The 26,230-nt window shown below is 30.1% G+C and overlaps 9 protein-coding genes, 1 long non-coding RNA gene and 4 other non-coding genes across 22 annotated transcripts; 5 read left to right on the forward strand and 9 right to left on the reverse strand.

The window, feature by feature from the left end:
- The first annotated feature begins 72 nt into the window (after positions 1-72).
- LOC122575818 (V-type proton ATPase subunit S1-like) lies at positions 73-2,050 on the forward strand. The gene is made up of 3 exons (XM_043745250.1): positions 73-429; positions 515-871; positions 959-2,050. Exons 1-3 carry the CDS (start codon positions 163-165, stop codon positions 1,529-1,531), a joined length of 1,197 nt encoding a protein of 398 aa, XP_043601185.1. The 5' UTR covers positions 73-162; the 3' UTR covers positions 1,532-2,050.
- Positions 2,051-2,180: 130 nt separating this feature from the next.
- Positions 2,181-5,226, reverse strand: LOC122575821 (heparanase-like). Of its 2 annotated transcripts, XM_043745253.1 has the most exons (7): positions 5,099-5,226; positions 4,448-4,537; positions 3,875-4,188; positions 3,520-3,763; positions 3,059-3,418; positions 2,550-2,988; positions 2,181-2,487 (listed from the first exon to the last, which is right to left on the reverse strand). In XM_043745253.1, exons 2-7 carry the CDS (start codon positions 4,512-4,514, stop codon positions 2,325-2,327), a joined length of 1,587 nt encoding a protein of 528 aa, XP_043601188.1. In that variant the 5' UTR covers positions 4,515-4,537; positions 5,099-5,226; the 3' UTR covers positions 2,181-2,324. The 2 variants fall into 2 exon arrangements, with proteins under 2 accessions (XP_043601188.1, XP_043601189.1); XM_043745254.1 differs by lacking the exon at positions 5,099-5,226 and having other exon boundaries at positions 4,448-4,642.
- LOC122575827 lies at positions 4,996-5,786 on the reverse strand. Its single transcript, XM_043745269.1, has 2 exons — positions 5,384-5,786; positions 4,996-5,324 (listed from the first exon to the last, which is right to left on the reverse strand). Exons 1-2 carry the CDS (start codon positions 5,543-5,545, stop codon positions 5,088-5,090), a joined length of 399 nt encoding a protein of 132 aa, XP_043601204.1. The 5' UTR covers positions 5,546-5,786; the 3' UTR covers positions 4,996-5,087.
- A 24-nt stretch (positions 5,787-5,810) lies between these two features.
- On the reverse strand, positions 5,811-9,880 carry LOC122575820 (bromodomain-containing protein 8). Its single transcript, XM_043745252.1, has 3 exons — positions 9,741-9,880; positions 6,435-9,430; positions 5,811-6,355 (listed from the first exon to the last, which is right to left on the reverse strand). Exons 1-3 carry the CDS (start codon positions 9,757-9,759, stop codon positions 6,179-6,181), a joined length of 3,192 nt encoding a protein of 1,063 aa, XP_043601187.1. The 5' UTR covers positions 9,760-9,880; the 3' UTR covers positions 5,811-6,178.
- A 118-nt stretch (positions 9,881-9,998) lies between these two features.
- LOC122575823 (tetraspanin-33-like) lies at positions 9,999-12,935 on the forward strand. Its single transcript, XM_043745261.1, has 5 exons — positions 9,999-10,317; positions 10,520-10,723; positions 10,794-10,967; positions 11,051-11,182; positions 11,253-12,935. Exons 1-5 carry the CDS (start codon positions 10,228-10,230, stop codon positions 11,487-11,489), a joined length of 837 nt encoding a protein of 278 aa, XP_043601196.1. The 5' UTR covers positions 9,999-10,227; the 3' UTR covers positions 11,490-12,935.
- LOC122575824 (AN1-type zinc finger protein 1-like) lies at positions 12,881-14,040 on the reverse strand. Of its 2 annotated transcripts, none has more exons than XM_043745262.1 (3): positions 13,899-14,040; positions 13,355-13,788; positions 12,881-13,284 (listed from the first exon to the last, which is right to left on the reverse strand). In XM_043745262.1, exons 2-3 carry the CDS (start codon positions 13,778-13,780, stop codon positions 12,904-12,906), a joined length of 807 nt encoding a protein of 268 aa, XP_043601197.1. In that variant the 5' UTR covers positions 13,781-13,788; positions 13,899-14,040; the 3' UTR covers positions 12,881-12,903. The 2 variants fall into 2 exon arrangements, with proteins under 2 accessions (XP_043601197.1, XP_043601198.1); XM_043745263.1 differs by having other exon boundaries at positions 13,355-13,818; positions 13,899-14,038.
- A 519-nt stretch (positions 14,041-14,559) lies between these two features.
- LOC122575826 (astakine-like) lies at positions 14,560-16,596 on the reverse strand. Of its 2 annotated transcripts, XM_043745268.1 has the most exons (3): positions 16,255-16,596; positions 15,090-15,247; positions 14,560-14,994 (listed from the first exon to the last, which is right to left on the reverse strand). In XM_043745268.1, exons 2-3 carry the CDS (start codon positions 15,220-15,222, stop codon positions 14,735-14,737), a joined length of 393 nt encoding a protein of 130 aa, XP_043601203.1. In that variant the 5' UTR covers positions 15,223-15,247; positions 16,255-16,596; the 3' UTR covers positions 14,560-14,734. The 2 variants fall into 2 exon arrangements, with proteins under 2 accessions (XP_043601203.1, XP_043601202.1); XM_043745267.1 differs by lacking the exon at positions 16,255-16,596 and having other exon boundaries at positions 15,090-15,264.
- A 152-nt stretch (positions 16,597-16,748) lies between these two features.
- On the forward strand, positions 16,749-21,055 carry LOC122575822 (transmembrane protein 161B). Of its 5 annotated transcripts, none has more exons than XM_043745257.1 (13): positions 16,750-16,949; positions 17,036-17,141; positions 17,224-17,506; positions 17,581-17,684; positions 17,758-18,013; positions 18,094-18,173; positions 18,255-18,470; positions 18,562-18,678; positions 18,737-18,877; positions 18,951-19,125; positions 19,833-19,929; positions 19,999-20,162; positions 20,234-21,055. In XM_043745257.1, the coding sequence occupies exons 3-13, from the start codon at positions 17,504-17,506 to the stop codon at positions 20,351-20,353; spliced, it is 1,473 nt and encodes a 490-aa protein (XP_043601192.1). In that variant the 5' UTR covers positions 16,750-16,949; positions 17,036-17,141; positions 17,224-17,503; the 3' UTR covers positions 20,354-21,055. The 5 variants fall into 5 exon arrangements, with proteins under 5 accessions (XP_043601194.1, XP_043601195.1, XP_043601192.1 ...); XM_043745258.1 differs by having other exon boundaries at positions 16,750-16,943; XM_043745259.1 differs by lacking the exon at positions 17,036-17,141 and having other exon boundaries at positions 16,749-16,949; positions 17,400-17,506.
- A 152-nt stretch (positions 21,056-21,207) lies between these two features.
- On the forward strand, positions 21,208-22,607 carry LOC122575825 (general transcriptional corepressor CYC8-like). Of its 2 annotated transcripts, none has more exons than XM_043745264.1 (4): positions 21,208-21,442; positions 21,502-21,766; positions 21,838-22,145; positions 22,231-22,607. In XM_043745264.1, exons 1-4 carry the CDS (start codon positions 21,437-21,439, stop codon positions 22,357-22,359), a joined length of 708 nt encoding a protein of 235 aa, XP_043601199.1. In that variant the 5' UTR covers positions 21,208-21,436; the 3' UTR covers positions 22,360-22,607. The 2 variants fall into 2 exon arrangements, with proteins under 2 accessions (XP_043601199.1, XP_043601201.1); XM_043745266.1 differs by having other exon boundaries at positions 22,218-22,359.
- Positions 22,608-22,736: 129 nt separating this feature from the next.
- Positions 22,737-22,810, reverse strand: Trnat-agu. The gene has a single exon. It is a non-coding gene; the product is annotated as a tRNA-Thr (tRNA).
- A 278-nt stretch (positions 22,811-23,088) lies between these two features.
- Positions 23,089-23,170, reverse strand: Trnas-aga. Its single transcript has one exon. It is a non-coding gene; the product is annotated as a tRNA-Ser (tRNA).
- A 693-nt stretch (positions 23,171-23,863) lies between these two features.
- Positions 23,864-23,935, reverse strand: Trnaw-cca. The gene has a single exon. It is a non-coding gene; the product is annotated as a tRNA-Trp (tRNA).
- Positions 23,936-24,785: 850 nt separating this feature from the next.
- On the forward strand, positions 24,786-25,559 carry LOC122575335. The gene is made up of 2 exons (XR_006319405.1): positions 24,786-24,958; positions 25,076-25,559. It is a non-coding gene; the product is annotated as an uncharacterized LOC122575335 (long non-coding RNA).
- Positions 25,560-26,130: 571 nt separating this feature from the next.
- Trnaw-cca lies at positions 26,131-26,202 on the reverse strand. The gene has a single exon. It is a non-coding gene; the product is annotated as a tRNA-Trp (tRNA).
- Positions 26,203-26,230: the final 28 nt, after the last annotated feature.

Here is a 26,230-nt window from a genome sequence, read left to right on the forward strand (position 1 = left end):
AATTTGGAATGAAGGTTTATTTGAAAACCGGAAACAAAGTTATCACGTGACGTCTGTCATATGATTCTAGCCTAGTCAGGTGCTCTGTTACCTTACATTCTGCTCGATCGCAGTCAATCAGTACTTATCTGACTCGCCCAGTTGTGTTTGACTAAAACTATCATGACACAATTTTGTAATGTTTTCTGTTTCGTTTTTATCTTAAACGTTGCATTTCAAATTTTACCTTCAGGCGCTGATAATGCAGTACCTGTATTGCTATGGGGTGAATCAGTTAATTCTGATTTAACAAGTGCAGTGAACCCCTTTTTAAAGACTACCAGCGAGGAATTTGGTCTTTACCTGCGTAAAAAATTAGAAAATTCACCTCCAGTTCTTCTTTATATAAAAGATAATCTGTGTATTGAAGATTTAGTGAAATACAAACAGGTTATTGTAATATACTTTATAATGTTATATAGTTGCTCATTTGTTTGTTAACTTAAATATTAATATAATTTGTACAATCTCTTAGCATCTTCAGGAAGTTATTAATGGTGATTCTTTACGTTATTTTCCTGCTGTTGAGAAAGCAGTGAATACTGTTGAAGATTTACCTTTGTACAATCAAACTTATAATGATTATGTGGATTCTGTATCTGATGGACAATTACTGATTGTGCCAATTAGTAATTTGGATGTTATACCAGATACATACAAGACAATAAAGGATTCTAGCCCCAATTTGATAGCTATGCTCACAGGGAAAGCCTGCAGTTATAGACGTTCTGAACGAGTAAAAAGGGACATTGATGCAGACAATACTACTACATCTTTTGTCATTTCAGGAGCAAGAGTGTTATTATATGCTAATCGATCATTATCATTGCAGGTAATTTTAATTATTAGTATTTTATCTAATGATCTTTATGATCATAATTAATTCATCTTTGTGAATAATAATTCTTTTATTTGATAGCCTGAAAAAGACAAAGCTCTAATAAATCTTCCACTTAAGCCTACAATTACTGAAGAATCGGATCCAAAAACATCCGCATATAATTTAACTATGACATTTACAGGATCTGGTACTATCATCAAAAATGAACTTGTTTTTATATTTAAAGTTAGAACTGCAGGATATTATACACTCAAAACAATTAATTACTCACATTATATTAATGCAAATTCTACTGGTAATCCACAAATTTTAACAACAGATACAGATATTGTTTTTCCATTTAATTTCTCTTATCATTGTTCACAAATTATTACATTCAAAAATGGCGATACAGCCTTAAATATAACAGGTTTGCAAGTGCAACTTGATCCACAACCGGACAAAAAGACTAATGGCACAAAAATATTTGCATTTAATGATGCATATGACTGTGTCGGTTTTACTACAATTCCAATTTGGACAGGAATATTTGTTACCGCTATATTAGCTTTAATTATGATTTGGGCTCTTACTATGATTATAGATATTCGTACAATGGATAGATTTGATGATCCCAAAGGAAAAACAATTACTATTTCAGCTCAGGAATAATATAATAATATTAAATTATTAAAGATATTATGTACATACATACCATAGTATCTTGTAATCTAATTAATTGTCAAATAGATTTTCAGTGTCATATTGGTAATTTGTACATGTAGAATATATGTACATTAAAATTTATTAATGCTGTTAATGCTATCAATTTTTCATTTAACAATTATAATATTAATGCAATAATATTTTGCTATTAGATAATAGTGAATTTAATCATTCCATTTACCTAATATTATACTACTTTCAGTATTTATATATTTTTTGTGTATTATAGTATTTCTTTCTGTAGTATTTGCAATATATAATTTCTAAGAAAATTTTGTTTTATAATTATCAAAGGACACAATACCATGTACTAATGAATAAATAAGTAACTACTTTAAATATGTATCTTTCAACAATAGAACAATGTTGTGATATATTGATAGTTGATTGAAACATGCATAAGGTTTATAAAAAAAATCTTATATATCATGCTTTGTATTATAATATATTATGCGTTAATCGTAATAAGATACATATATTGAATAATGTTAATATAGTTGTTTGCATATATATAATACGCACACGCGAGCTCACACAAATACATATATGCATATATATAAGATATAGTAATATCTTATAAAAAATTATTTAACTGTTTAATTCTTTTATTAATTTTTCTTTATTCTAGTTAGTGATGATTGTAAAAATGTTTTATGAGATTCTATAACATAAATTTTTAATGTATAGAAAACGTATACATAATATATGATATAATTTAATTGAGGTTGTTGCACATTATCTATGTATAACATGCTGGAACCTTTGCATTGTGTATTATAATAAATATCATGGAATAAGGTGGTAAACTAATTTGTTCTGTAGGTTCTAATACTATAGGTCGGAATGGTGGTAAATTTCCATTAGATTCCAATTTCAATAATTCTCCATTTATTTTTATAGTCCTAAAAGAAATTGAAATAAAATGTTACATAATCTATTTTCATGTAAAATAATTATTACATACCTTGATTGTAGTTTGTCAGAAGTAAGTGCATATAAATAAACTTTAGCATTTTTGTGAAATACAGGAATTCCTTGAATAGTAACATGAACAGGGAAGTTAGCTAAATTAATTCCATATATTGTAATTGCTGGAACTCTGCCAGTCCATGCTTTTTTTGGAGTGCAATGTGCATACAATCGTAAATACTCAAGAGATATTGGTGATAGCTTTAAAACTTTTTCTGAAACAAATTTCTTATAAACTATACTAACCCACCAGTCAGGATTTGGTATAAGATCAGATCCAATCATAGCATAGTTTCCACCAAACAATGATTGCCTGGTAACAACATTTACTCCTGTACTGGCACTGTATCCCAATTTGTCAAGCCATAAAAATCCAGCTACAAATCTATCTGATAGCTTTGGTGCACCTCCACCATAAGCTGTACTTGTTTCTGCTACAAAAAGATTCTTTTTTATCACTTAAATTTGAAATTTTATTTCAAAGAGACTAATATGATTACATACATAACCACATAGGAATAAGTTCTCCTGATGATATAATTGCTTTTTGCATGGATTTAATTTGCTTTGGTAAATAATTAAAAATTGAAATATTTATAAAATCAGTTAGTTGAGCTTCCCTTCCATTAAGGTAATATTGATGCCAAGTAACATAGTTTACACTATTTTTATCATTTTCTAAAAATGTTTTCGCATATTGCTCTCCCATATGAACTGTATCTTCTACATGATTTACTTCTGGTCCCACAAGGAGACTTTCATTATATCCTATTTCATTTAATAATTCCCTCAAGTGACAATAATCATGTGCAAGTTGAGTTGCACTAACATTTCTATTAAATACATGATGAAAAGAATTTGGTTCTGAAATTTTATTATTATTATGTATCAAATCTATTTAAAAGATAAGCAGATTGAATAATAAAATATGATATTAAAAAAAAAATAGTAAATAAAACATTTACCATTTCCTAATTGCCAGTCTAGAGTCATGCCTTTATTTTTGGCAAATGAGATTATATTTTTAGCATTAACATCATTCCAAGAGTCATTAACATTTCTAATTAATACATTTAAATCGAATATCATTCGCAATTTTGATTTTGTTGCAAAGTTGTATAAATTCTCAAAGTCTATCTCATTAATAGTGAAATTACTTATATCTTGGCCGTCTACCGGATTAATAACTTTTTCGGAAACTATTTTGGTCTATGCAATATAATTCATATAAATTATTATCTAAGTGTTTTTAAATAAATATGTATATATATATATATATTATATATGATAATTTCATAAATGATACAATAATATACCAACTTGATTGAAGTGTAGACAATCTGCAGACGTACCGCCTACCCGAACATAGGCTGGCCCAAGAAGCCGAGCTAAATTTATAAATTTGCTATCCTTTATTGGAAGACTTTTCATATCACGAAGTAATGATGTATCAAGGCCAAATGACAAAAATTTGTCTGACACTGTGTGTAAAAGTGGTTGTCTTGAATATAAGTGAAGGACGTGAGTATTAACTGCCTGGTTTATCGTATTATTGAAATTCCATGCTGATAATATTAAAAATATCATACAAAAACCCAGAAGGATTAAACTAAAAGCGGGATGTATTGTTGATTCTGAAATTTAAAGAAGAATATGAACGTGTAGATATTATAATTGTATAAGTAATCCATTGGGCGTATTTGAAATTCAAATTTTAAATACTCCATGCGTAATAGAACATGCAATATGGCGATAATATTGTATATATACTATATATATGCATGTGTATTTTAACAATATTAATTGCGTATAGAAATAATTTATGCAAAGAGTATTTGTTAAAACGAATATTTATTAAAAATAAATTCTATTAATTTCAATTAAAGAACTTACGGATTCGAAGTTTGCCAATCTTCCCATACTCATTTTTTCCTTGTTCGTTGGTTATAAAGTAGCTCATAATTTATTCAGGTTCTTAATTATCTATATATGTATTTCAAAATAATTTTATGCATACAATTCTTATTTGATTTATGATAGAAAGCAAACAGGTTTATCAAGTACTATGATTAGTTTCGTTTATAGTCACTATAAATTATATAAGTAGAATAATAATTATACTTATAAAAATATAAAGATTAAATATAAAGAACATTACTATCATAAATTTGTTAAAATAAACAGAATGATAAATGTATTAACAATTAAACAATATAAACGATGTTAAACAATTTACTAGTGAAACATTTTATCTATTAAAAATGGGTGATGTTTCTGCATTTATTTTCGATTGGAAGTTTTACATTTTGTATAAATAATTTTATCGTTATTTAAAAAAGGAGCTCCTCTTTTACATGCATATTTTTTCTTTCTATTATTGTAGCCGTGTTGTTCTATACTGAATTGGCTTGTAAATTGTTCCTGCTTGAGAACTATGATAATTATGTTAAAATTACAAAGTACCTTGTGTTTCTTTAAAATATTAAAATAAATAAAAATATTGATATATATAAATATATGTATAATATTTATATTAATAAGTACCTCCAGGTGAAATTTGTTCAGATAGCGAATCTAAACTAGAACTCGATGATTGAAAAAGTAAAGACCGGCTTCTGTGTATCGCAACACGATTACGATAAGACAAACTATGCCTACGTTTCTGTTTTTCGTTCAATTGCTGCTTTGATTCTGAACTACTTAATTCATCTTCAGCCCAAAACGGTCGATCAGTGTCATCGGATATTGGTGGTGTTGTCGGTGCCGGTGACTTAAAAATAAAGACATTTCTCTTTAAATAAAAGCGTATTTTTGATAATAGTAACTTACAATATCTTGAGAAATTCTAAATGTAAAATATTGTTTGTCATTAACATCTAATTGATTTAATACCCCAACAGATATTGTGGTACAAGATGATTGATTTTCATAACCTTCATCCTCGGAATTTTGTATCGTTTTACGAGTATCACCGCTAGCATAATAACCCATTATGAATTTTGTTTAAATTTTAATAAGTTATACAATTATAAAATTTAAATTTTCTACATATGTTTAATTACACTGATGATTTTTTGTACTTTGTATCTAAAATTTAAATGTTTAGAAGAGCCATTGGAAATAAATGGCAGGCTTTTTTTATTATGGTAGAACAAGTTGCATTATAAGCTATAATTTGGAATATTTATTTAATACATTTTTTGGTTTTTTAATATTAAGAGAAAGTTATGCTTTATAAAATGTCTTTATTATATCTTCCTTAAAATAAAAATGTTAAATTTTCTTTAAAATAATATATATATTACAAATAATTATATTTGTTATTCATTATACTATAGTACATAGTTGTAATAATGTCTTAAAAAATAAATTGAATGAACCTTGTAATTACTAATACAAAATCTATTTTTGTATTTTTTACTATAATTTAAAAATAATTCTAACAGATAGAATTTCAAATCACTGTATTTCTTTTGATACATATCAAACATCTTGGATCCAGTATCATCCTTTAATGCTGATAGGATAAATTTATCATTTCTTTCATCCTTCCCAGTAAAGTTCTTTAGAACTTTAATGCGTATCACATTACATATATGTATATACATAAATATAAAAATGTCCTTAATCATTCTCTGATTTTCTACGCTTTTTTGAACGTGGACTGTCTGTATCATGAGGACTTGGAGTGATGTGACTTCTTTTTCTTTTTATACTACTTTCGCTAGCCTCACTACTACTACTTGCTGCAGTTCTTGTTTCTCTCCTGAGTGTTCCCTCCCCTGTAACTTGTACTAATATCTAAACAAAATTAAATAATGTTAGATTTCTTGAAAATAGTAATTATGCATAGAAAATAATATTATATATATATATTTACCTGCATATGCTGTAGACATTCTTCCTGCATTGAAACTGCCATTTTGTAAATAAATGTATCATGTTTATTATACATAATGGCATTTTGAAACATTAACATGACATCACGTTGAAAATGCATCGTAGATCTAATTGTTCCATTGTCTATATTTTTTTTAATAGTGGATAAGTCCATAGGTTTAAAGATAACTGAATGATATCCAGGTGCTTGATCTTCTGTAATAGGTCTCAAAAATACAGATGCATACTTATGTGTAGCGAGTCGATTATAAACCAACATAACTGCCTTCTTCCATGCCCTATAATCTGCACCTTCTCCAGTACCTTCATTTTCAGGTTCACTATCAATACAAACATTTTGTTTTTTTGAATAAGTTTTCATAGCACGTCCTCCACTTAACTTGCTTAATGATGATTCTTCTTCATCTAATTCAGCAGTATCTTCTCCAGCACTTATTATAGATTCTAGCTCTTTTTTTACATTTTGTTCAGTATCTATACCTTTTTTCTCTTCTTTCTCTTCTTTTATTTGAGCTTCTTTTGGAACTTCTGATATTACAGAATTTTCCAATTGAATTTTTGTTTCCTCTTCAACTTTTAAGTCTTCATATGTATTTTCTTCTTTCTTTACAATGGAAATGTCAAACTCAGATTTAATAGGATCTGCAGGTTCTGTTTTTGAAGTTTCTATATCTTCTGGAGATACCAGTTGAGCTTCCTTGACCTTGATTGACCAATCTTCTACAATTGCTGTTTCCTCTATTTCCTCTTCTTTTATTTCTATATCTTGCAGAATAGAGCTTGTTGTATCTTCTGAAGAATCTTTTGTATCTTCTTTTTTAAATTCATCTGTATAAATTTCTAAAGTTTCTTCTGTTTGTTCCTCTTGAGATTTTTCTGGAGATTCTTCACTTACTTCTATAATAGTTTTTTCTTTGACTACAATTATAGGGTCTTCTTTGAATGATAGATCAATAGATTCTGTACTCTCAATTGTATTTTCTATTATTTGTTCTTCTGTTATCTTCTTTTTATCATCAGAGCTACTTTCATCATCTTCTAAAATTAAACTAATATCTTGTGATTTTTCTGTATCCTCGGTACTAGGAAGATCATTTGTTACTTCAGATGAAACACTAACAACTTCTGCTGATGGAACATCTTGCTGTTCACCTGTAATTTTAGCAAGATGCATTTCTAATTGATCCAATTCCATATTGCCTTTATTTTCTAACTCTTCAGAGGACACTCTTTGTAGTTTATTAGTAGGTGACTCTTTAATTTCTGGTACAATTACTTCAGTTTCTTCTTCTTCAACTTCATCTTCTGCTATTTCTTCTATTAATTCTTTTGTAGGTATTTTTGAATCATTTTCTTCAGTTTCTACATTTGAAGTAGAATCCATAGTATCAAATTCTTCAATGATTTGTTTCTCTTCTATTGGAATATCTTTGCTATTTTCACCATCCTGAGTGTCTAATTCAGGAACAAGTTCTTCATTTAATGTTACTCTTTCATAACATGTACTTTCTTCAGATTTCACTTCTTCTGATGCACTTGGTATGGTTTCAGATACTTCTGCAACAATAACTTTATGTTCTTGTGGTTCAATAGCAACTGTTCCTATAATTTCTGCAATATTCGATGTACTGGAATCAATTTCTTCAATAGCCATTTCACTTTCTGGTGAATTAGAAAGTGATACAACTTCATCTACATCTCTGGGTTCTGGCCGTTCTGTTACCACTGGTACTTCTTGAATTTGAGGTACAGTAAGGGTATTAATTGTTGATGTAGTTGTATCTATAGTTTGTGGACTACCAGTAATTTCTTCTTTTATCAACTCTTCTATATCTCCAATAATTTCATTGATTTCATCTTTGTCTATTACATCTGCCATTATATCTTTACGTATTACATCATCTATATGATCTATAATCTGTACCATACTTTCTGTAGATGGCATATTTGGAGTGCTAATTGTAAGAGGCTGAGCAGATACAGATGTTTCATTTTGTATTGTAACTTGATGCATAGGTTGAGGTTGAAGACTGTGAACTTCAGTAGGAACATTTTGTTGAGATACCATACTTGGAGTTGATTGTAAATTAGGTAGAGGACCCCTGTGTGCATTAGCAGGCATTTCTAATAACATAGATAAGGTTGGTGCACCAACTGATGGTCTTTCTGATGATATATTTGAAATTGCAGAAGTAACTAACTGGTGCAATTGTGGAGATACATTTTGTGTCAATTGAGTATTTGGTACTTTAGGACTAGAACTAAGTAGGCTTGTGATCGTAGGAGAGCTTACTTGTGCTGTAGTAGTCGTGGTTTGAATTTGTGTTGTTGGACTTGGTGATTTTAATAGACTTGTTAACAATGGTGACCTTCCCCCCCTAGATTTCTTTTCATCTTCATCTGTATTTTCTATTGTTTCTTGAATTTCCATTGTATTTTCGGTAGATTTACGTTGAATTATAGTAGTTCCTGTTTGTGATGAATTTAATTCTTGCTTCTGTTGTCGTTTTGCTAACCATACAGAATGTGCTCTTGCTTTTTGTTCTTGTTCCCGTTCTTCTTGTTCCATTGCAAGCCACATTTTTTGTAACTTGTCCTCTGATATTGATCCAGATTTTAACATATTTATTTCAGCTTTAAGCTGTTGGTATTCATCTCTTTGAAAAGCTAATATTTGCCCTAGTTCAACCATTCTTTCTTGCGTTAACCTTCTAACTATCGATTCACCAGTAGTTTCTCCACTTTCCCTTTTCTTCCTCTTGGGGGTATCTGCATTTTCCAATAAATGTGCATATTGAATCGCACAAGATTTTTGAGAAAACCAATCAGGTGATCTTAATGTTTCTTTTTCAACAAATGCTTTTAATGATCGTGATACACTCATCCAATTTTGATCTCCTGACTTCAATACACTAGAAGCTAAACATAGTTGTTCACGAGTACTCCAAGTATCATATGATCTTTTTAATTTTAATCCTGCAAATATTATAATATTTAATAAATTAAATTTTATATAATCGACACTTTCAATACTATTGTAAGCATGTAATATTTATGTTTTCAAGTATTAATTGGTTGTTTACATTATATAGGTTAAGAAGCAACGATTTATTTTTATGTAATCATGTAAAAGTAAATAGTAATATATTACATCATTTATCATTATGATAAAATATTTATAATGTGACACTACGGTAGTCTATTATTAATTAAATATAAAAGTATGTATTAATATAATCCTGTTAACCTCTAAATTATGAACTATAGTACACAATAACAAACTTACTGTCTTGCACTGATGTCATATTTTTTAAAGCGAGTATCTTATATTTTCGAATATGTATAGTATAAATATCAAAAATTTCTAAAGAAATCAAACATTAGAAATTTTGTCTCGTTTAGAATTTTTTATGTTTGATAGTTTATACGTGGTCTATACAAAAATTAATTCTATCTACTCTGCATGTAGATATTCTACTGAAACGTGGAATGCGCGGACAGCTGATTTCAAACTTGGATGTGAGGAATACGAGAAACAGAAGTGTAATGGCGGATGCAAAGTAAGCTGTCAAAGTATGGTGCATTATATTTTTCCTTTTCATGAACGATTAAATATAGTTCATCGAAGATTAAGTAAGAAGGTAGCAAATATGCGTTGAATAAGTGAAATTATGAAATAAGTAATGCAATCTATGTAATTTGTATATATAACTAAAAGTGAGAATTTCTTGTATATACCAATTAATAACTCTTAAAACAATTTCTACTTTACCATGATGAATAATCGGCGGCGAACAAATAACTTCACTTATGTTAGTTCTTGTGTGAAGTACATGATATTTATGCTCAATTTTGTTTTTTGGGTTAGTAAATGTTTTATATTTCTCATCCTATTAATCATCTTATCATTATTATCACTAATAAATAGAATATAAGCAGACTGTAAGCAGAAAATTATGTATTACATGTATTTGTTATTTATAGATAAATCTTATGAAAATATCTTATTATATGTAGAGAAATCTTATGAGAATGAAATTTTAAATGTTTTATTTTGTTGTACAGTTATTTGGAGGACTTTTAATTGGAGTAGGTTTATATGCATTTGTGGATAAATGGCAAGCAAATGGTTCCGTTAGAGTAGAAAATGTATATGATGTGATCCTTAATATTTCGCTTGTGATGGTTATCGCTGGAGGAGTAGTCTTTGTTGTTAGTTTTGCAGGATGTGTTGGAGCATTACGTGAAAATACTTGTCTTCTTAAATTTGTTAGTATTATCAGATATATTGTTATATTAAGCAGTTTATTAACACACAAGTAATACTTATTTATTGCAGTATTCGCTATGTCTATTGGTATTCTTCTTGCTTGAGATGGGTATTGCAATTGTTGGTTTTGTATTCCCACATACATTGCAATCATTATTGGAGGAGTCATTTACAGATAAAATCATACAAACATATAGGGAAGATCCTGATCTACAAAATTTTATTGATTTTGGGCAACAAAAAGTAAAGATTCTTATAAACAAACATTTATTAAGGTATATTATTATAATTAATAATATTTAAAAAATCTATATTTTCATGAACAGTTTAGATGTTGTGGTTTAAGCCAAGAAGGATACTTAGATTGGGGAAAGAATGAATATTTTAATTGCTCCAGTCCTAGTGTTGAACGTTGTGGTGCACCATTTTCATGTTGCATTAATGCTACAGACATATCAGTAAGTACATATTTTTTACATTTTGTTAATGAGAACATATTGGAATTTAAAACATTATTGAAATGTTTAGAGTGGTCTTGTGAATATAATGTGTGGCTATAAAGTGCAAATGTTACCAGTATCTGAAGCAGGCAAGAAAGTATGGACTAGCGGTTGCATTGAAATAGTACGAAGTTGGGCAGAACGCAATTTGTACACAATAGCTGGTATTGCTTTAGGTATAGCTCTTAGTCAACTTTTTGTCATTTATCTTGCCAAGACATTGGAAGGTCAAATTGAATTGCAAAAGTCTCGTTGGCATTCCTGAGCTTGACTTCAGGCCACCTACCGCTATCAGATTCATTCTCCTCCTAGCAGGCAGGTGGCCAGTGGCCGAATAAGAGGCCAAGACAATGAAACAAATGTAAATGTCCGGATGACTTTACTTGTTCTTTTTGCAATCTCTGTATACATACTTTGTATTCTTTCTTTGATCAGACTTGTACTTTACTTCAAAAACTATTTTCATGTATATTTAAGCAAAGGCTAGCTTTTATTTTCTTTTATATATTATTCTATTTTTATAACTATTTCTTTTTATCTCCATTACTAACTTATCTTATATCTTTATCGAATCTATATCGATAAATTGTTAAGTGATAGTTATATATTTTCTTTCTCAAAATTTTATATAACTTGCATAATCATAGGCTGGTTACTTTTAAAGTACAGTAATTCAACCTAAAGTAGGATATCTGAAAGTGAATATTATTCAATCTACACATTTAGTTACATATAAAATTTGTTGCAAAACTTATTCACATATGAAGAATTTTTAATTGACATAAGATTAATTAAATTAATACTGTATGTATTAATCATGTATAAGGTGGAATTGATTTTATAAAAATATTCTTTCGTTATACATAATTTATTATATATATATATGTATTTATAATACAAAATTTCATATGTTGGTAATTTTTGCATCAAAACTTTAAACCATTATTCGCACATTATATGTAATAATATTATAAGTATTAAAAATATCAAGCCTTTAAATATCCTACGAAAGACTTACATTGAATAGTTTAAGAAGTAGATTCAATTCATAAGAGATTCATGATTTTTATATTAATATTTTTTTTATATATTTACATAATTATTTGTGAAAAATTTCACCGTGTGTGTCACTATGTGAAACTTTTATAATTTCATAACGTATCAATTACTCAATTCGCCAAAATGTAATAAAATAATGATACGGTTAAAACACGCACATGGTTAAAAATATTATTCAATATCTCTCTTGCTATCTATATTTATCTTTTTTAACATTTGTATAAGCATATTACGAGATATTAGTAAGTATATAGTTGTTTCTAAATCGATATTGTTGATTCTTTTATTATGCTATATTAGTGTAATTGAAGTAAGTCAAAAAAGGAAAAAACGTCCAGTGCCAAAGTCAAAGTATCATCATTGTTTTATTTGAAACAAACTTGACAATAATCTGGTGTAAATGATTTGTTTATTAAGTACATACATAGTACATCTGCGTGTCTTTTTATCAAGAGTAAATGTAAAACTGATATATATAAAACCATCTAGTTTGTAATAAACAAATATTATTCTAAAACTGTGTTCTTACCACTATCAATAAATTGTTGTATACTTATAAATCATATTTTAAGAATGTATAGACCAAAAGGAAAGAAATTGTTATTACTTCTTGTAAATATTTATTTATATAAAGTAGTATCTACAAACATACTATCTGAATATTCTAAAATAACACTTTGTCCATCTATAAGTTCCGAATTTTCAAGCAATTTTATTAATGGTGTATCCATTTCATTACATATTACTGCACCAGTTATATGATGAAATAATTGCAGTTTAGATGCTCCTGCTACATTATTATTGTTGGATACTTTTAATATATCAGCTATTGAATCTATAGCTTTCCCAATTGTCCAGTTCATGTTCACATAAATACCTTTAGATGGTCCTATATGTTTGTTAGATATTGTAGTTGGGGGATATACAAGAAAATAACATCTTTCATTTACTGGTACATTTTTTGAACCAACAGCAGAACCCTTTACACGCATAAGTCTTACCTAATTAAATAATAATTAAATATACAAATATGTAACATTTTTTTTTAACTATTCAAATGATATAACATACTTTATTGGCCATTGTAGTATTTTTGGATTTCTTTAAAGTATCTGAAATTTCTTGATCTACTATAGCTTTTGCTTCAGCAAATTGTTTTTTTGGAATTTGCCATTTTTTCAACTTTGTTGTTTTTTCTTCGTTAGTATATTCCAGGCAACCATGATATCTATGTTGTAGACAAAAGTGTTTTTTACATTTGATGCATTGCATTTCAATGGGTGAAGTTTCTTTGCACGATTCATCTGAACATGTATAATTTGGTGCCCTTATTTTGGTGTATGTGATCTTATCTTTCAAACCTAGACACTTATGAGAACCTATATGAAAATGCTCCTTACAAAATAAGTCATGGCAATGATTGCATTCAAATGGTAAAAAATTTAATTGTTTGCAATCTTTGATTGAACATCTCTCCCCAACATTTGGAAACTCCATTTTTAAATCTATAATACAAGATACGTACAATACATACACTATAGCAGAAAAATAATTTAAATAAATTATTAATGTGTTACTTGTGTCCAGTCGTTATATGTATATAATAAGTTATTACCTATATTTAATTATGAGACGGCGTTGGTGAATGTAAATGGTTCTCACTGAGAGTTCCTAAAGCTAGATTATTCCACTTTTGTTCTAATTCCTTTAGTGTCATATGAGAATCGCCGTTGTCACTTTCAGGATCAGGTAATTCTTGATTTGGCACTACAATATCGTCAATAGGCAAACGCTCTTTATGCCAGATCTCGTCAATTAAATCTAATAATCTACCATCTCTGCACACTTGACTGTCCATACCGCAAAATATAATATTTTTTCAATATTTATATAAAAACAAACTAACAAAATAATATATTCGATCATCAATTATAATAAATTTAATAACATTGAAAAATCTTTGTCACTGTCATAGCGTAATAAAGATAGCCAACCCTATGTCTAAGATCGCATACTAAATATTGCTATCGTCTGGTACCGTCGATCAAGAAGATTTCACGATTAAGAAATAAGTAATATTATCAGAGAGTAATATTATCTGGTATTATGTATCAAAATTTACTAAAATGCATACATATTTTATTTTTATCCAACATTCTTACATTAAGGTACTTAAAACAATTTCAGTTGTACTAATAATACTATTATTTAAATTGTTTAAAATTATTTTTTTTTTATGATTACACTTATTAGAGAAATTTCAAATTATCAATAAGTTTTAATTAGAAAAATAATTTAATCCTTTGGTACATAATTTAATTATACAGTTTATGACAATCTACGAGCCGGGTTTTCCTACGATTTGGTTGTTTGTTATCACCATTCACTATAGTCAACTCTTTGCAGTCATTCTTCATAATAAACGATTACATATTTCCTTTTAGTTTTGTATTAGCCATCTTGTTTCTTATTTTCATCGGATAATCGATTTGGATCACGTTTTTCGCTCAATTTGTTGCATACACCTTCTTTGATATCGCATGATAGTCCGTCGGCGCAAGGACAAAAGATGTAATAGACATCCTTTAATGTCAATTGAGAACCATCTGGATATCCAAGGGTCACGTTAAGCGTTGAAACGTTACCTGGTCTACAAACTTCTCCCTCTTTTTGCATAGTTTTACATTGTGGTACACTATACCTCATTGGCCCTAGAATTACACGTTGATCACTAACATTCCTTTTTCTTAAACTAATAATTACCTTTGATTAGTTTATTAAGATCTTATTGAAAAGCAATAAATACCTATGGTACAACAATAGCCTGGTTGACATTCTGTGTTGCTCTGACAACGTATATAATCCGATTTATCAGCTTGCGCGTTGCAGGGACATGTCAATGCGAATAAAAAAACAGAAATCACAAAAATTGGCGTCATTATTGTTATTTTTGCTCGCTGACTCCTGCAACGAAAACGCATCTACTTTTTTTTTATTATTCACAATAATTTCAATATTATATACAAGCCACATATGATTTAATAAAAATAATTATCTGTAGGATCGACTGTACCTATTATTTTAACGCGATATCTTTTTTTATTCTTCATGCACGATTTAATTTTACAATTATAGATATTGTTTTAAATGATATATCTTAAGAAGTATATAAATAACGTTACATAGGATCGTCTTATATGGAGCTATCTTTGTTAGAATTTCACGATTAGTCACGATAGTCACGCGTTGATCGTAAAGTTAAAATATAGATAGAGGATGCAGTATTCAAAACTGTATTTAACATTTGTCTTAATTTCGATGTTCCAGAGATATCGCATTATGTTATTTGATTACCGCGACCTTCAACTTTCTTTCATTCGTGATAATATGTCACTATAAATTACACAATTTCTGTGAATAGTGTAATAAACTAAATTGTTTTGAAGAGATAGTACACAGCTATCGTGATGTGTCAAGACTCGAAGCAAGCAGTTGTGAATGATTTGAAATTAGAAATCAGAATAACAATGGAATTGGAATTCGTTAAATTGCATTCGAGACAATTAAAATATCGTACAAAAATATCGACAATATCGTAAAAATTTCATATAGAGTAAACATTTACTACAAATACTGTTGTACAAGAATTGTATATTATTATAATAGAAAATTTTAATAAGAAAATTAATTTAGTTAAATGGTTGTGTTTAAAATTTCAATGGACCACAGTGTTTTTACAAAAGTAGTGGACAAAGCAGCAATGGATAAAGTATTTTGTACAAACTTCAAAGATAGCGAGTCTATACTGTTACGTTTACAAATACAATCATTCGTAATCACTTTTAATTAATCTGAAACACTTTTTAATCGCGAACACCAGTTTTTCCTGTTCGCTTTCCTCCTTTTTCGTTTAAAAAAAGAATTGAAAATATTATAAAACTGTATGTAAGTACATATGCGCGAACACTTACGAATCTTGTACGCAGTCTGCAGTCGGCAAACACTTGTTCACATTTGATCGCACAAATCGATGGTCTCTCTTTATATCAGCAGCTTCTCCGCTTCTTTTATTCCTCCAAACAAACGGTTCGCGCGTATTTTTGATCAAAATAAGACTTCCATTTGACGCGCCTCTGTATGTGTCAAATTAATTGCATTATACTGTGAAAATGTATTTTTGAAAGTAATTGTGCGATACAGAGTATTTTATTTTAATATAAAGAAACGGTAACTATCGATCAAAGTAATTTATACTTGACGTCATAAAAAAATACCTAATACGTAATTAATTTCTGCGATCTTCTTTTAATAAATTTAATGCGATATGAATCACATAATCGACGTATGTAAATGATAAATTCAACAGAAGATCGTCTATTTATAATTATGTTATTACGTAATCAATTGAATGGAAATTCCAAGACGTGAGATCGCAGCAGATCCTGAAAACATATATAGATCGATAATTGATGGTGTTATTGTTTCGCATTAATACGATGATGTCGATCAGCAGAAGTGCATCAATATTGACAATATACCAATCTAATTTACATTTGCTAAGAAAAGATCAAGTTTCGTAAAAAAATATACAAAATTAGTCATTCAATTAGCGTTTAATTTGATGTTTTTTAGTTAAATAGAGATACGTGAAACATGTCAGGTACTTGTACGTAAAATTGTTATTTGTACATTGGTATTTATACATAAAACTGCTATTAAGTATTTCCTCATTTTTGATTACTCATTTTCTAGTTTATGTTATCGTGGAACCAGCATTTCCTCCAAATAATTTACATAATTCGTGTTCACCTGCGGGTATTAGTGATTGCACAAGTTCGATTCGGTCTTGAGCGATTTGGTAACGTTAATATATTTCGGTGCTCCTCCGCTAGATGTTCTTACTACCGTCGAATACAGACCAAAACTGTCCCTTTCTATAGATAGAATAGGTGAAACTGGAAATAACCTCATATCCTATGCAAGGGATTATGATGTTTTCGATTTTTTGGGGTTACAACTATTTATAAAATGAGCTATTCCATTATGTGCCATTTAAAATGGTCGAATACACATTAACGTCGTTAAACATAAGACAATTCATTGCTGTGTCTTTCAGCATTAATTAACAATTTACCAAGAAATTACTAATCCCGTGATGGAACAAATACTTTTGTGAGATCGGAGATTCCACCTTTATTTTCAATTTTCATCTATTCAATCATGGTAATTTATATGTAATTATACAACATTTAAGAAATATGTAAAGATTTTATATTCAAAATAATTAAATGTTTTAGGCTCTCTTAGGTGCTCAATTAGTTATAACACTGATTATGGTCAGTGTTATCCAAAAAGTAACTCCACATTTTTCTTTGGCAAGATGGATTTTATGTTCTACTGGGTAATTCTTTAAATAATGAGAATATTGACTATATATGATATCTGGAATTAACGAAAGATATTATAACTAATAGGTTGACACGTTACTTGTATCCAACTGATCAACAGCTTAGAACTCTTGCTGGTGTACCTAAAGAGAAACCCAAGAAAGGTAAACATACTGAGAATGGGAAGGTTGGAGATGTTTTTCATGTTCCTAGAAATTTGGATATCACGCTTGAGAGTGCTAAGATAACTACGTTAGATGTAGTGCATTTAAAATATTATACAGAGTGTCAGTGGTTATTGGACTTTTCTATCTATGCTACTGCAGTTTATATCATGACAGAGGTTGGTAATTATACCTTCTTTTCCTTCATATCTGTATTTCCATTGATACTTTGTAGTTGTATTTATTTGCCATTTCACAGATATATAATTATTTATATCCAATCAAAGATGAAATTAATCTAAGCATGCTTTGGTGCTCACTAGTTCTGGGTTTTGCATTGTATCCTTTTTATAGTTGATTTATATTATTATAATAGCACATAGATCTCTTTAAAAGGTATGTTCTTTATTTAATATTTAGTAAAGTGTTACTTTCTCTTTGGGTGCAATACTTTAAGGGAGAGGAGAGTATAGGTGAAAGATCTACATGTATTGTAACTGGATTTGCTTATCTTCTCATAGCTATGATGGTTCTTATTGTTGATGAAAACAACCTTGAAATTGGATTGGATAAAGCTTATGCAAGTTTCAATCATAGTGCATCTCTTTTTCTAGATAATCAAGGTCTTTCTTCTACGTAAGTTTATAAGATTCATGCAAGAATCTTTGTAAATTATCGTATTTTTATTTTATTCAAATAAAGTCATGAAATAACTTTTCTTTCATAGAGGGCCAGCATCAAAAATTGTAGTAAAGTTCTTCCTTGCTTTGTGGTGTGGTTTACTTGGTTCTTTGTTTACTTTCCCAGGATTAAGAGTGTCAAGAATGCATTGGGATGCATTGAGGTATTAAAATTAAATAAATCTTTAAATTATGCAATTTAAAAATAATTATATATTTCAGATATTATAAAGATCAAAAGTTGTTGTTATTAATAGCAAACATCAGTTATGCCTCTCCACTTTTATTAGTAAGTTTATGGATTAAGCCTGTAAGCAGAGATTACCTTACAGTCAGGATATTTAGTGGTATGAATGGACCATTGTAAGTTAAGCAATAATGATTACTACAATACACTTATCCATACAAGTTTCTCTTTCTAGATGTATTTTTGCAGGATGACAACTTCGGCTTTTGAGAGTATGAGATTAATTGCAATTATTGTTGCAGTTCTGTTAAAATTTGTATTAATGCCAATGTACTTGCAATCGTATCTCAATTTAGCTATGCAGCGGTTAGAGAATCAAAAGAAAGAAGCTGGTAGAATTACAAATGTTGATTTGCAGAAAAAGGTATCAAAATTAAGTGATATATAATATTAACACTTAGCCAACCGCGCACGCCACGGTGAGGTATACATTTTCCACAGCGTTCGAACAAGCCAACCTATACGCTGTGCACTGCACATTTTTCCAAGTATCGAGGACTAATATTCACTACCTAAAAAACAAAGAAGTCTAAAAATTACTTATTATTATTATATTTGACGATTTCACATATTGTTTATACAAAACATCAAATTAAAAGTATATATTAAAAGTATAAAAAAATATAGGTAAAATTAAAAACATTAAAGATGACTAAAGATAAATAACACGACTTGAACGTCAAATTAAAAATTCATAATGCATTTTAATATTTTTTTACAATGTGATATCGTTCGATTGTAACTCTATTTAGTTATAACTGATATTGTAATTTTTTAATTAATTTTAACACCACCAAATTGGTGTATTTTATTATATACTGTACTTTATAAAAGCAGAAAAAGAGGCGCAATTAATTGGGAATAATTCCAGGTAAATAATAACTGATAATAATAATAATAAAAAAAAAGGAAAACGCGTTACAAAAGTCAAAAAAGGAGATCTCTCCGTTCGGTCACGCAGCGATGTACTTTACAGGGGGGAGATCTACCTATTCGGTTGGCTAAGTATTAAGTAAGGGAAAATATAATTAATTACTCGATACGAAATACCTTTCTTATATTTAATTTCAGATTGCGGCGGTATTCTACTATTTGTGCGTTGTGGCTTTGCAGTTTATTGTTCCGATAATCATATGTTTATTTTTTACATTCATGTATAAAACTCTAGGTAATACAGATATCACTAGAATATTATATTAATTGCAATTATGATTTTCTAATTACTTTTATATATCAGGTGGTTATACATGGGAAGGGATTTTAAAAGGACCGTCACTCGAAGAATGTCCAGCTGATGAGCCACCAAAATCTTTATCAAACATAATGAATGCCCATGATAATGAAAAAACTGTTGCGCAAACGGCGCAAGATTTTCAACTTGCTCTGAGTTCCTTAAAGCAGGTAACAGTTGCAATGTAGTTCTTGTGTTAATAATGTTAATATATATACTAAAAATATTTCTTATACAACAGATATTCACTGTGGATGTGTATAGAGGGTTATTAGGTTTAGCAACATGGTGGAGTTGTTTTGCATTGTTTGCAACTACCGCTATGGGTATGTTTTATCAGTCATACTTCTCTAATATGTAAAACAAAGCTATGGCAGGCAGCATTTGTTGTCACTTCGCACAAATTTATGTCGTTAGTTGGTTTATCAATGCTAAGATCATTGGATTATTTAACAAATGTATCTTAAAAATGACTTATTTTGAAAATTGTACCTACATTAAGGTACGCACAATACTGGCTGTCTAATGGAAATGTTAATACTAATTTAAAAAATTTTATAATACGCATAGCAATAAAAATCTTACAATTATAATATGTATAAATGCTATATCGAAATTATAAAATTTAAGATAACTACGTCTTTACATTGCGATCTTTTTATTGGATACTGTATATAATATATAATATTTATATAAAAATTTAGAACATTTTATCATACCAAGTATTATAAATTTAAAAAAATGAAAAGGAATTTAAAAGTGTTTTACAATTAAAAATAAGTGAGGCTTCCGAATGAGTACGAGACAAATGAATCGAATCACTGCCAGTAAAATAACCTATTTAATATTCGACGAACGATTAGCTGATTACAATTAATAAATCGTTTGCGTATCAGTTCGACGTTAGGCTAGATGAAAGTAACTTTCATCAATAATGTTACGACCATAAGCGGATCAAACAGAGATATTTTACTGCCTTGTACGTATTCGCTTTAATAGTATTTAATTAAAATCTTGTATATATTTCTGTACAAAGTGCTCATTAAAATTTTATGTACAAGAATTGATAATTTTATCGTCGATGTTTTGTGATCTCTAATGACCATTGGACAAATTTGAACGAAGTTTTTCTCCCTGTCTCTTTTGTTCTTTATAAACCTAATTATTGTATACTGCATAAAATCACGATGTTCTATAAAAGGGAAAACTATATCGAGTAATTGTTATTCATGGACTGTGCCTTCTCGGTATTTTGGAGAAAGTGTGATTCAACGTATTCAAAATGTGCCGATGCTATGCTACTCACGTATCAACCAGGCTGCTTCCGCGATATATAACTCCCCACAGAGTATCTTAGCGTCAGAATAGCTGCTTGATTTTCATCGGTGATAATACTATCGTTTATTCTAGTGAAAAACTTTGAAAGTTCTTATAAAACTGCAAAATGTTGGTAAGTACCGTTATGTTACTATTTTCATTGCATGTTTTAATAAAAGTTATTATTTTCAGAAATACGTAGTACTTTCTTGTATTATGCTTCTTTCGGTATATGCCGAACCACCCATTCAAGGTGTAAAACCAACAAATGTACTTGGCACTTCTGATCAGCATGCATCTTTCAGCTTTATCAGACCGGGTTTAACACAAACAGCCTTCGCTTTTAGTGGCCCTAGCTCTCATCAATCGTTTAGTTCCAGTATTGGAAATCCTCATTTAGCACAAAGGGTTCTTCCAAATGTTGCTAATGCACTTGCTTACAAAAATCCTGGCTTAGGTTTGTAGCACATTCAAAATATTAGATACTTTTAGGAACTAGTTGTAACTGGCATACATTTATCATATCAGGTATATTTCCGGTTGGTCCTGTCGCACATGGTTATGCAACTGCACCAGTTGCACCCACTTTTGTTTCTTCTGCACCTGCACCGCTACCCTATCAAACCTCAGTTGATCCAACTTCTGCACTAGCTTATTATCAACAGTTACAGCAATATCAGCAAGCCCAGTTACATGGTTATCCTGCACCTAATGCGTATCAAGCACAATTAGCACAATTACTTGTATTACGGCAAGCTCAAGCTCAAGCTCAAGCTCAAGCTCAAGCTCAAGCTCAAGCTCAAGTTCAAGAACATGTGCAAGCACAAGCACAACAAGTAAGAATGATATGCTAAAGCTACATCGAATCGTACATTGTATAAAATTTAAATATGATTTTTGTTTAATAGTAATCATCTACAGGTACCTGAACAGATTCAGTTGCAGCAAGAACAACACCAAGCTCAGAATTTATTAGGAATTTCTTATTCCGCAGCACCTTCGGTAGCCCGGGTAAAAGTTTCCGGAAATGGTTATAAATTCGATTTCTAAGATATATAAAATCTCATTTCATATTAGTCAAATTATGTGAATTGAAGCAACTTGAAACATTTCTTTAAGTCTCTATAGTCTTCCTTATTAGTTACTTGATTTCAAGTTGCTTAATTCATATAACTTGATTAATCTGAATAAGGCTTAAGTGCATTGTATGATAAAAGTTCCATATTTTATATCTTCATATTTTATTTATTTATTTACAGTGCAAATATGAACATTTTTGTACGTTACAGCAAATAAATAAATTGATCTGAAAATATTCAAATCATTTTTACTCCCTTTCTTTTATCTTATTAACCTTATATAGGTCTTATGTATTTTATAGAATTATAATAATTTCATTGAATCGCAAAAGAAAAATTAAACTGCAAAGGCCCCGGGGGGATTCGAACCCCCGATCTCCTGTTTACTAGACAGGCGCTTTAACCAGCTAAGCCACGGCGCCAAGCTTGATGGAATTTCTATCATAAACACTGATCTCGTTTCTCTTTTAATACAATGAAATATATTTCCATATTGTTTTCTACGAATTATATTTTCCGCTTAGGTGTAGGAATACAATAAAATTATAATATAAATAGAATAAAAGGCATAACAAAATAACATCATGTTACGTTCAAATATAAAATTTACATAGAAAGAGCTCATTTTTATTATTTGTTACTATCATATTTCATTTCACGCAAAAGCAAAAGAATACTAACTTTTTGTACAACACAACGACGCAGTCGGTAGGACTCGAACCTACGCTCCCAGAGGGAATCTGATTTCTAGTCAGACGCCTTAACCACTCGGCCACGACTGCTTGAGTTTAAACTTATTATATTACAGAAGACAAGATTCAGGATTCAAAATTAAATTACAAATTTTACGTTTAAAGAGTAAGAGATATACGCTTTACAAAGTATTATATTTAGTACGTATAATTACAACTACGCTTCCTGATGCTACATTAAGACGCTCAGCTAATCTTTGGCTATAATACGATACAGTCCATTCTCCATCACGAGAAAGAATGACTTTGCTACAAAAATGTTTTAGGTCTCGCAAATTCCTCCGACGTTCTTTGTCTGTTATTCTATGTCTTTCTCTTCTAGGATACTTTAGCGTAGCGAATACTTTCCAGATATCTTCGGAAAAGCATAAATATGCGGAACAGCATGGACAGTCAGTTTGGTCTTAGTTCAGGTCTGACGACAGTTTTATAACGAGTCTCATAACAATAACCAGATTCCGGGTACTTGAAAGCATCGGTTGAGATTTGGAAAATGAAACAACGCGATGCATGGTTCTCTTTTAGGGCATTGCCTTCAGCCGTGTGCGGACTTGAAGAGCTGAAGACTATTGTCGGCGAAGAATATTGTAAAATTAATTCTATATAAAAGCAAAATATATCGTATTTTTCTTACAACACTCAAATTTTTTTTTCAAATTTAAATATTGTTAATAGTATAAATATTATTATTGTATTGCAATTGCTAAAAAATAAAAAAATGCTTGACCCCGACGTGATTTGAACACGCAACCTTCTGATCTGGAGTCAGACGCGCTACCGTTGCGCCACGGAGTCGTTGGTGTCATCGATTGCTTCAATGCATAATACAATGGGTTATCTTTTATGATATATATACAGAACATTGAATTTTCATATAAAATTGATATTGAAATATAAATTTAATTGAATACGTCATTTTTTGAACAATTAATATTGCATATGATATAATAATTTATTTATTTATACGTATCATGCATTAAATAGAACACGATCTAGTATGTACGTTTTGTACAGAACAGATTTGAAGATTATCATTAATTAAAACATGAATGAAAACATGAAAACGAAACATGGGAACGAAATATAGTTTTTCTTATGTATTTATGAAGAGATCTTTAGTGCAAAGAAAACAATTCCGTTGAAAATATCTTCAAACAACTCAACCGTTTCTGATGTCGTCTTCTTAATATGCACGTATTAATTCTTAATAAGCACGTGGTTTGTGCTCACATCCCGCATGCAAGCCTCGAATTATCCGAGAAACATATCTACCAGGAAGCTACCATTCTCCCTACGTTGAAAAGAGTTTCGCGCGGGTTGTCTCACAAAGCCCCTCCTAGCATCAGGATATCATGCAGTGATTGCAATGTTACCGGCGCATATGCTGTTACGATATTCCGTCATACCTTGACTTTCGCCCGTGAGGAATTTTTTCAACAGGAACGCATGCAGCCAACAGTAATTTCATGACGCCACCGATAGAAGCGCTAGTGTAAGCATTGAATTGTATATGTGTATACGCAGGTTCCTATATACATATTGAAAGCTTTAACTATGTATGTAGAGGCAAATCCCCCACCAGTGTTCCGAATCACATGTTAATTTTAGGGGAAAGCGTAATAAGATTTGATCCATTCACGAATACCTGCTGGGAGAGTATTGCTACGTATTATTCTTATGAAATGTAACGAAGAAATGATTAAGATTTACAGGAGAATTTTGTCTGTACGTACACGTACACGTAAGAAACACATTATTAATTCCAATTTTGGGGAAAAACGGTGTCACTGTCCCGTGATTGCACTTTATATCGTTCAGGTAAGGTTAGGACATTGGCACAATGCATTGTCAAGCAAAATTCTAAAGCGGTAAGATGCGTATCGACATTGGAGACATATTGGAACCACAAATTTACCAAAATTTCTAACCATACAGGGTTAACGAATCAATAAACAATGAAAAGAAGCTGTGTGACCCAATGAAGTACTACTACGTCACAGAGGTGCTTAAGGCCCGCTCGGCTCTTCCTCAAAATTGTGTCTTTCCAATCCGCGGCTAACATAACACGCATAGAGCTATCATCCACTGCGTTTGACATCTACCGGAGATCATGCGTTCCTGTTCATGAATCGGTTAAATTGTTGATTATGTCCATTCTACCTACTAACTACAGATTTACTGGAGGATTATAAGTATGAATGTAAATAATTTAACATTCATACAACTCTACATACATGTGTAACTAATGTTCGATACGATAAGTACGTGCGTGACAAATGAACTCGAGCTGGCCTCATTGAACGATCGCCACTGCATATAATCATAGAGCAGTAAACTATTGCTATCAATAGCAAAAATAATTTATCAACTTTTACACAATTAGTTTGTACAACAATAAATGTAGTTACGTATAAAAATATTTATTGATTATTATTTTAGAAACCCAAAAAACAAACTCGAGGACGGGATGCAGCGTGTAATATATGGAAAGAGAAAACGGGTTAGTCACGTTAAAGTAGCTTCCTCGACTAACATGTTAGCCTAATCTTAGGAGGGGCTAAATGAGACAGCCCGCGCGAATGTCGCTCAACTGTACGAGAGAGGAGAAAGGTGATTCATTCATGTTATCCTAATATTTCACGTCTTGTGTGCGGGTTGTGAGCACGCACCGCATTTTGATGTAAAGAAAATGCGTAAGTACTTACATATACGTTATGGAATTCATATAAAAAGTAGTACACGTATATATTTCTAATTTAATAGAGCAAAATTGTTTAAAGAACATAAAAAGGGAGTATGAATAGAAATTTTTAAGGGACTTTATTGTAACCAAAAATTTCATTTTATTTCTACGAATAGTTGTTTTGTAAGTATTCTAATATATTGATATAACTGTGCGCCTACTTTTTAAATATTTCAAGTAAATTGTTAGGAAGATAAAGATAGATCAATTTATATTTAAATTCAAAAAAGGAAAAGAAATGATTTATTGACCCCGACGTGATTTGAACACGCAACCTTCTGATCTGGAGTCAGACGCGCTACCGTTGCGCCACGGAGTCTTTGTTTTGCCTCACTTTTATTTACTGA

This window comes from Bombus pyrosoma, linkage group LG15 (genome assembly GCF_014825855.1).
Source record: "Bombus pyrosoma isolate SC7728 linkage group LG15, ASM1482585v1, whole genome shotgun sequence".
In the NCBI taxonomy this organism is placed as follows: Eukaryota; Metazoa; Arthropoda; class Insecta; order Hymenoptera; family Apidae; genus Bombus; species Bombus pyrosoma.